The 9,511-nt window shown below is 44.9% G+C and overlaps 1 protein-coding gene across 1 annotated transcript; it reads right to left on the reverse strand.

Annotated features, from left to right (window-relative positions):
• Positions 1-1,739: 1,739 nt before the first annotated feature.
• LOC139927909 (keratin, type I cytoskeletal 13-like) lies at positions 1,740-9,262 on the reverse strand. Its single transcript, XM_071920211.2, has 8 exons — positions 8,751-9,262; positions 8,041-8,123; positions 4,091-4,247; positions 3,206-3,367; positions 2,795-2,920; positions 2,585-2,659; positions 2,228-2,376; positions 1,740-1,980 (listed from the first exon to the last, which is right to left on the reverse strand). Exons 1-8 carry the CDS (start codon positions 9,210-9,212, stop codon positions 1,851-1,853), a joined length of 1,344 nt encoding a protein of 447 aa, XP_071776312.2. The 5' UTR covers positions 9,213-9,262; the 3' UTR covers positions 1,740-1,850.
• Between the last annotated feature and the right edge of the window lie 249 nt (positions 9,263-9,511).

Genomic DNA, 9,511 nt, shown 5'->3' on the forward strand with positions numbered 1-9,511 from the left:
GATGGGACCTCCTCCATTAATAACTCCCTTAATTATTTTTAAGGGGATTTTGCATGCATTCATGTAAATTAATGAAAATGTAAGGTTATTTTAAGGGATTACTGGTTCGCAGAGGTCTCAGTTTGCAGCGGCTCTTCTCCTGCTCCTGGTGAAATTCAACTAGTAGGCTAATATTGAGCATTTGACAGAAAACTCATGGATTACCTGCTTGATTTTTTTGGGGGCTGAAAACTTCTGTGTGTATTTTTGCATTGCATTAATATGGACCGTCACCCTCAAGGTGAAAGAGATTGTGTAACAGCAGGGATTAATCAGTGTGGGTTTGACGTTCGGCTTGACAGCCGTGCAGCTGCAGGCTTGGGAGGGGCAGAGAGGTAACGGGGTGAAGTGGGGTAACAGAGGGGTAACAGAGGGGTAACAGAGGGGTAACAGAGGGGTAACAGAGGGGGCAAAACAGGGAACCTTAGTCAATTTACTTCTTACATTTACACTGTAGTGAGTTTAAGGCATTTAGATGACACTCTTGTGCAGAAGGAGCGAGCAGGTAGAGGTTCAGTGACTTGCTTTAACACACTTCACCGGGACATGTGTGTGTGTGTGTGTGTGTGTGTGTGTGTGTGTGTGTGTTTGTGAGGCTCCTCCAGGCCTCCAGTCTCATTCCTGAGCAGGCAGCGCCTCTCCTCCGGGGCTCCGGCTCATATTTTTGCTCTTCATAAATATCAGCCACTCCAGCTTTATGAGTGAGTTATGGCAGCGACAGAACAAGAACATGCAAGCCTCAGGAGTAAATGTGACTCGATTCACACCCAGACAGACACAAAACCAGAGCAAATGTGACTGATCGGGAGTGCGGTGAGAAACACAGGTGATGTGATAAAACAGAGAAAGAGAGAGGAAAGCACTGATTTGCACAGGATCAATTAAAAGTAACACCCAAGAGGCTTATAAAGAACATTAAAAAAAAAGATAGAATCACTCTCTGCAGCCTGCTGAGCTGCTCTGAATGCCAACATTATCGGAAAGTTTTCAGTTTTAACAGTTTAATGATATAGTTGATGATGATGATACAGTAGAGGATCCTCAACTCCAAAAATCAAAGATAGAGTGATTAGCGAAAATGCTCCAAAACAAAAAGAAAAGAGAAAAACAGCAGAAAACCTTGAAGAATAACCACCGTGCATGACAAATGGAAGAGTATAGCAGAATAGAATAGAATAGAGCAGAGCAGAAGAGTAGACTTTAATACAATCTAATAGAATAGAATAGAAGTATTTCATAATTAACAATTAAGTGTAGTAATTCCAGTCAGTGACCAGCAGGGGGCGTCATTATAAAGCAGAACTTGGTAGTCATCTTGATGTTTTTTTTTGTTTGAAGGTAAAATGTATTTATAATCCCACCTGCACAAATCAAGTCATTTTTTTTCCTCATTTTTTTGTATTTATTTCCATGTTTTTATTACTTCACTTCTTTATCACTCTGCAAATAAGCTAAAACTGAACTAAATACAAAAAAAAAAAAGTTGATTGAGGTCCAGCTGAATTTGATTTAAAATGTATTCACAACCCAGAGAAAAACACTTGATTCTATGCTCATGAAATTGAATAAAAATATAGTATATGTGACAATTTTGTTATTCAATTATGGTCCAGTGATTCAGCAAGTGGTTGCAAGCTAAATGAACAGTGGTGTGATAGTGAATCCCTTAATGTTAAACTGAGCACACACACAACACAGCGGGAGTTTCAGACTGGTTTTATTGTTTGGCAGCTCAGACTCGGCAGTAAACCGGCTGAATCCGGACGATGATCTCTCGTTTCATGTCGTCCTGCTCCTCCGTCCGAGGCGGCTCAGCGGTTGAGGTAGGACGCAGACGCAGATGAAGACGAGGAAGAGGAGACCACCTTCCCATCAACCACCTCTTCCACCACCACCACCCTCCGGGTCGTCGTGGACGAGGAGGAGGAGGAAGTGGAGATGCTGTCGGCCAATCAGAAAACACCCGTCAGACTGTTAGCTAAGTCTCTACGTCTCTATCGATCAAAATAGTTTTGACTCCAGCGGTCAAGCTTGAAATGAATCTCGATTGAATTTGACAGACAGGATCTTGAATAACGAGAACACAAACATGAATTTCCCTAAAATCAGAGCAATCAAGCTTATGTATTTTAGACCTTTTAGTTAAGTCTAATCGCTCGGGAACTTTCAATCCGTTTTAAAGTCTCACCTGCTGCCCGCCTCTCCGTCCAGCAGCCTCCTGTACTCGGCGATCTCCAGCTCCAGCCTGGTCTTGATGTCCAGCAGCATCTGGTACTCCTGTCCCTGGCGCTCCAGGTCGGCCCTGAGCTGCACCAGCTGCTCCTCCATGCTGCTCACCTGGAGAAGAAGAAGAAGAAGAAGAAGAAGAAGAAGAAGAAGAAGAAGAAAATGGTGAGGAAGCATAGGAGGACAAAAACAAGATTTATGATTTAAAAGTCCCTTCATCAATGACAAAAGTCTGACTAGCAATAAAATAAAATGGTTTAACACCGATGAAATCCTTAAAATGAAGATGATTAAAATGTCGGAGCGGATTGCCTCTTACCTGCATCTGGTAGCCGGACAGCTGCATGGAGTAGCGGCTCTGTGTCTCAGCCAGAGTTCCCTCCAACGACGCTTTCTGCAGGAACATTTCATCACCAAGCAAGTCAGTGTCACTGTCGTTCAAGTCTTAGAGGCTCTTTTTCTGGAAGAGGACCATTTTGCATCTTTGAACATGACGATGTTCCCCTGTCAATAAAACTGTAACACTCACCATGCCCAACATGGACTGCAGCTCGATCTCCAGAGACTGCAGCGTGCGTTTGACTTCGTTGACCTCTGTCCTGGATGTCTGCAGGGTGACCGTCTGGGTGACCACTTCCTTGTTCAGCGTCTCTGTCTACTCACCACAAACACACACACACACACACACACACACACACACACACACACGGGTTTGAATCCAACAACCTCTGTCTTTCCCATCTCTCCCATCTCTGACTTCTCTCTACGGTTCACTGATAAATGGAGAAATGTCCTAAAAAGATAATTTCCTTGTCACTAACTATTCAATAACTTGGATGCGTTGGAATAGCACTATTGTTGGAGTAGCTAACAAAACAGGAATTTTCAATCAAACCGACGGAGGCTAAACCCCTCAGCGTGACCTCGGCCTGTCACCCACCTTGGCCTGGAACCAGCTCTCCAGGTCTCTCTGGTTCTTGGCGGCGACGGCTTCGTAGTGCTCCCTGATCTCCGCCATGACCTTGGTGAGGTCCTCCTGAGGAGCGGCGTCCACCTCCACGTGCACCTGGCCGCTCATCTGGGCTCGCATGGCCAGCAGCTCCTACAGCAACACACACACACACACACACACAGGACAGGAGTTTAGTCAAAGGTCATTCTGTCTTTATTAGGATCCTTATTAGCTGATGCCACAGAAACCGCTAGTCTTCCTGGAGTCACACGCAATTTAGAGTCTCTAATCCACCTGACGATCTGCATGTCTTTTAAATGTGGGAGGAAACCCACCTGAACACGGGAAGAACATGCAAACTTCACACAGAAAGGGCCGAGGCTGGTGGTCGATTGCTCTTGCTGACAACTTGCTAACCGCTAAGCCAGTTTAGTTTAGTTTAGTTTAGTTTAGTTTAGGGGACAAAATGGATGATAAACACATACGTTTATAAAAATAACTAATTACTGGCTATCTGCTGTTAGCTAGTCTTTGGTGCCAGGTGATGTCACCACCTGTTGTACTCTATAGAAGGTGACATCACCTGACACCAAAGATCAGCCAATAGCAGAAGGCCAGTTGCAGACTGTAGATGTCAGTCCAACCTGAAAAGTCGTCTGTGTGTGGTTTCCCTTTAATTACACAGCAACGCACAATCATTGCAGTATGACAACTCCATTAGAGAATAAAAGACAAATGAAAGTTGTGGTTGTAGTTTGGTAAATAAAGGAAGGAAAACAAACTTCTTTTATTAGCCTTTTTTTCTAGTTTTCTGCTATCTGACTGGTTACAGTGTGTCGGCTGGACTGTGTGGAGGAACGGTTCGGTACAGACCTCCTGGTGGTTCTTCTTGAGGAAGACCAGCTCCTCCTTCAGGCCCTCGATCTGCATGGCCAGGTCGGTCTTGGCCATGCTCAGCTCGTCCAGAACCCTCTTCAGCCCGCCGATGTCGGCCTCCACCGACTGACGCATGGCCAGCTCGTTCTCATACCTGCACAGCAGTTTGGATTTTGGTTGGATTTTGGTTGAAACAGGCAGGAAATATGTAAAAAAAAAAAAGACAAAATCTAAAGACAGCAGAGGAGAGGAGAGGAGGAGAGAGAGGAGAGGAGAGGAGAAAGGGAAGGATGGGAGAAGAGAGGAGAACAGAGAGGGAGAGAAAAGGGAAGGGAGGAGAAGAAAGGGGAGAAGAGAGAAAACAGGAGAGGAGAAGAAAGGGGAGGAGATGAGGAAAGAAGAGAAGAATGGGGAGCAAAGAAGAAAAGACGAAAGGGGAGGAGAGGAGAAGGAAGGGGAGGAGATAGGAAGAAGGGAGGAGAGAAAGGAGAAGAAAAAAGAACAGGAGAAGAGGAAAGGGGAGGGGAGGAGAGAGGAAGAGAAAAAGGAAGGATGGGATAAGAGAGGAGATGAAAGGAGAGGAGAGCAGAGAGGAAGAGAAAGGGAAGGAGGGGAGAAGAGAGGCGAGGAGAAGAAAGGGGAGGAGAGAGGAAGAAGGGAGGAGAGGAGAGAAGAAAAAAAGGAGGAGAAGAAAGAAAGGGGAGGAAGAGAGGAGAAAGTGGAGAAAAGGTGAAGAAAGGGGAGGAGAGAAGAAGAAAGGGGAGGAGAAAGTGGAGAAAAGGTGAAGAAGGGAGGAGAGAAGGAAAGGGTAGAGGAGAGGGAAGAAGAGCAAAGGTAAAGAAGAAGAAACGGGGAAGAGAAAGCAGAGGAGAGGATAGAAGAAAGGTGAGGGTGGGAGGTAAAAGGAGAGAAGAAAGGAAAGGATGGGAGAGGAGAGAGGAAGAGAAAGGGAAGGATGGGAGAAGAGAGGCGAGGAGAAGAAAGGGGAGGAGAGAGGAAGAAGGGAGGAGAGGAGAGAGGAGAAGAAAAAAAGGAGGAGAAGAAAGAAAGGGGAGGAAGAGAGGAGAAAGTGGAGAAAAGGTGAAGAAAGGGGAGGAGAGAAGAAGAAAGGGGGAAGAAAGAGGAGGAGATGAGGAAAGAAGAGAAGAATGGGGAGCAAAGAAGAAAAGACGAAAGGGGAGGAGAGGAGAAGGAAGGGGAGGAGACAGGAAGAAGGGAGGAGAGAAAGGAGAAGAAAAAAGAACAGGAGAAGAGGAAAGGGGAGGAGAGAAGAAGAAAGGGGAGGAGAGAGGAAGAGAAAAAGGAAGGATGGGATAAGAGAGGAGATGAAAGGAGAGAAGAAGAAAAAGGAGGGGAGAGGAGAGCAGAGAGGAAGAGAAAGGGAAGGATGGGAGAAGAGAGGCGAGGAGAAGAAAAAAAGGAGGAGAAGAAAGAAAGGGGAGGAAGAGAGGAGAAAGTGGAGAAAAGGTGAAGAAAGGGGAGGAGAGAAGAAGAAAGGGGGAAGAAAGAGGAGGAGATGAGGAAAGAAGAGAAGAATGGGGAGCAAAGAAGAAAAGACGAAAGGGGAGGAGAGGAGAAGGAAGGGGAGGAGACAGGAAGAAGGGAGGAGAGAAAGGAGAAGAAAAAAGAACAGGAGAAGAGGAAAGGGGAGGAGAGAAGAAGAAAGGGGAGGAGAGAGGAAGAGAAAAAGGAAGGATGGGATAAGAGAGGAGATGAAAGGAGAGAAGAAGAAAAAGGAGGGGAGAGGAGAGCAGAGAGGAAGAGAAAGGGAAGGATGGGAGAAGAGAGGCGAGGAGAAGAAAAAAAGGAGGAGAAGAAAGAAAGGGGAGGAAGAGAGGAGAAAGTGGAGAAAAGGTGAAGAAAGGGGAGGAGAGAAGAAGAAAGGGGGAAGAAAGAGGAGGAGATGAGGAAAGAAGAGAAGAATGGGGAGCAAAGAAGAAAAGACGAAAGGGGAGGAGAGGAGAAGGAAGGGGAGGAGAGAAAGGAGAAGAAAAAAGAACAGGAGAAGAAGAAAGGGGAGGAAGAGAGGAGAAAGTGGAGAAAAGGTGAAGAAAGGGGAGGAGAGAAGAAGAAGAAAGGGGGAGGAAAGAGGTGGAGAAAAGAGGAGAAGGGAAGTGTGATGCGTAGCTGCTGTTATCTGCTATCTGTTATCTGCACTGGCAGATGCCCAGCTGGCTCTCAAGCCTCTAAACATTACAGGATCAATACCTGCAGGGCCGTTCTTCACTCCATTATTGATTCAACAGTTAGCAACACATGTCTACTGTCAGAAAAGTCTTAAATCAGCCTGCATGTGTAATACACACATGAGAAATTATTACAAGAAACACGTCAAACTGGCTCACTTTAATAGCTTAGCAACCAGGCTAGAGCCGTATTGTGCTAAAATGTTCACAGATTTTTTCTTTTGTGTGTTTTCTATCATTCCATCATTATATAGTGATAGTGTGTTTCTTTATCACTTCACTTATTTCTTTTCTTTATATATGCGCAGCAAATAACTAAACCTAAACTAAAAAAAATGTTTTTTTTGTATATGTGGTAGGTGTGGCAGTTCTGTCCCGTTATGTAAAATGATTTGTAACTGTGAAAACAAAAAGAAAACGTGTTGCGGAGAACGCGCTATTTGACCAATCACATTGCTTAACTGCTACTCCCTGCTGCATAATGCATCCAAAACCACTATGACAGGAGATTAGAGAGATGCGGTTGGGATGCTTCCACATCAGAGGCAACATCAGTCTCACTCACCGCAGGTTACAGAGTGACGCACGATCCAGACACAACAACAGCCTCAGATAAGTGCTCTAACAAACTGGTTCATGGCATAAAACAATAAAACAATAAAAAAATACGTGATACGTGACTTAAGTCATTGGTTGACAAAATCATAACACTTTGACAGACCGGATCCTCTATATTCTGGAGATATTGAAGTTCAGGTAAAACGGAACTAAACTGAACTGATCTTTGAAAATGATTGGTAGAACAAAATCAGAACAAATTATTATAGGATTTGTAGTGAAAGAGTAGTGGGTACCTTCAATTATTGTCTGGTCTTTTACAGACTGGAACCTCTATATTTTCTAGATGTTGAAAGATACACTGAAAGTCATGATTCATTTCCAAAATGGGGCGTTTTGAAATCCCAAACACTGCTTATCTTTTCTTTACAACATGGAAGGACCACAGCTTTTCTGTCATGCACACTTTAAAGTTGAAAAAGTAGACTAGAGATGATTATGTATTTATTTATTTATTCATTTAGGCATTTTGAAAGTAATAAGACAAGCACACAACTACTGCTACTACTACTGCTACTACTTCTACTATTACTACTACTATACTACTACTGCTACTACTACTGCTACTACTTCTACTATTACTACTACTATACTACTACTGCTACTACTACTGCTACTACTTCTACTATTACTACTACTATACTACTACTGCTACTACTACTGCTACTACTTCTACTATTACTACTACTATACTACTACTGCTAGTACTACTACTACTACTACTACTACTATACTACTACTGCTAGTACTACTACTACTACTACTACTACTACTATACTACTACTGCTAGTACTACTACTACTACTACTACTACTAGTACTACTACTACTACTACTATACTACTACTGCTAGTACTACTACTACTACTACTACTGCTAGTACTACTACTACTATACTACTACTGCTAGTACTACTACTACTACTACTACTACTACTACTACTACTACTACTGCTACTTCTACTATTACTACTACTACTATTACTACTACTAGTAGTACTGCTAGTACTACTACAAGATAAAACTACTACCACTAATAACAATAATAATCATCATAATAATAGAGGAATATTACTTATACATTATTCCTTTATTTATTCAATCCTTCATTGTTTCTCAGTGAAATGAGAAGCGTTTGAACTCACTTCATCCTGAAGTCTTCTGCAGCCAGTCTGGCGTTGTCGATGTTGAGGTGGATGGCACCGTTTCGCCGGATGGCTTCCTGGATCTGGAGACAGAAAGGGCCTGTTCACTACCCAGTAGGGTCAGGGTTAGGGTTAGGGTTAGGGTTAGGGTTAGGGTTGGGACAGGTGTAGGGTCAGGGTCAGGGTTAGGGTTGGGACAGATGGTCACATGTCCTACCTCTTTCCATTCCCTCTACCTCTCTCCTTATCTTTAGATTTCTTGTTAAACCTTATTTCTTCGCCTTGCTCTTCTCTGACATGATCATTTTATGGGTATCGTCGTGGGCAACAAGCCTTGTACTCCTTACTGCTGGTTGTTTTTAATGTTGGTGATCGAGGAGTTGAAGCTTATTCTACTGTTGCACTCAGTGTAAGTTGCTCTGGGTGAGAGCATCGGCTGAGTGCGTGAAATGTAAATGTGGGTGTTGGCAGAGATTCAAATGCTGAAATGCATCTCTAGTAGGAGATTACCCATCAACACAAACTACTAAATTACTCATACCCATTTTCAGAGCATCTTTTTACCTTTTTTAAATCAAGGGAAGGCTTTCTTTTCCAGCTACTCCCTGCTTCACACCCATACACTTACAGTCAGTCACACAGGATGAGCATTACCTTTGGATGCCATCCACCTCAATACTAAAGAAGAAGAGGAAGAAGAAGGGCATTACCTTCGCTGTGATGTCAGAGATGGTGACGTAGAAGGCGGTGTAGTCCCTGGTAGCCGGGCCGACCTTGCTGTCCACGAACTGCCTGATCTTCAGCTCCAGCTCGGCGTTGGCCTTCTCCAGGGTGCGGACCTTGACCAGGTAGGTGGCCAGACGGTCGTTCAGGTTCTGCATGGTGAACTTCTCGTTGCCGATGAGGCTGCTGTCCCCGCCGGACATGCCGAAGCTGCCGGAGGAGGAGTAGCCTCCACCGCCGGCGGAGAAGGAGCTGGAGGAGCTGGAGATGCGGGTCCCCGTGCCTCCCGCTCCACCGTACACGCTACCGGCCCTCATGGCCATGATGCCTCCGCCGCCGCCGCCCATCATGGACATGCGGGTGCCTCCTCCCATGGAGCCTGCTCCCATGGAGCCTCCTCCCATGGAGCTCCTCATCGAACTCATAGAGGAACGCATGCTGTAGGACATGGCTGCAGTGAAAGGATGCTGTCTTTCTGTTCTGGCTGGAGACGACAGAGAGAGAGGAGTGAGGAGCTGAAGGACTCTCACTTCCTTTTTAAACCATTCGGAGTCAAGGAGCTGTCAATCACTCGGCAAACACCACGGAGGCAGATCAGGCACGGAGCCAAGTATTCAAGGTGGATGAGAAACCGCCCGCAAAGACGGTGGAGTTATCTTGTTTATCCTGGGCGTGGCGGGGTATGGTCAGGGAAGAATGTAACCTTCACCCTAACTACTTTCGTGACAAAGATGACATTTGGAGGAAG

Source organism: Centroberyx gerrardi, chromosome 7, assembly GCF_048128805.1.
Source record: "Centroberyx gerrardi isolate f3 chromosome 7, fCenGer3.hap1.cur.20231027, whole genome shotgun sequence".
Lineage (NCBI taxonomy): Eukaryota > Metazoa > Chordata > Actinopteri > Beryciformes > Berycidae > Centroberyx > Centroberyx gerrardi.

Excerpts from the sequence above, each read along its gene's own strand:
- LOC139927909 (XM_071920211.2), bottom strand. The coding sequence starts at position 9,212 with ATGTCCTACAGCATGCGTTCCTCTATGAGTTCGATGAGGAGCTCCATG. Across the intron at positions 2,921-3,205 it reads AGAGCTGGTTCCAGGCCAAG|ACAGAGACGCTGAACAAGGA; the intron begins GTGGGTGACAGG and ends TGTGGTGAGTAG. Across the intron at positions 2,377-2,584 it reads TGTCCGGCTACCAGATGCAG|GTGAGCAGCATGGAGGAGCA; the intron begins GTAAGAGGCAAT and ends CTTCTTCTCCAG.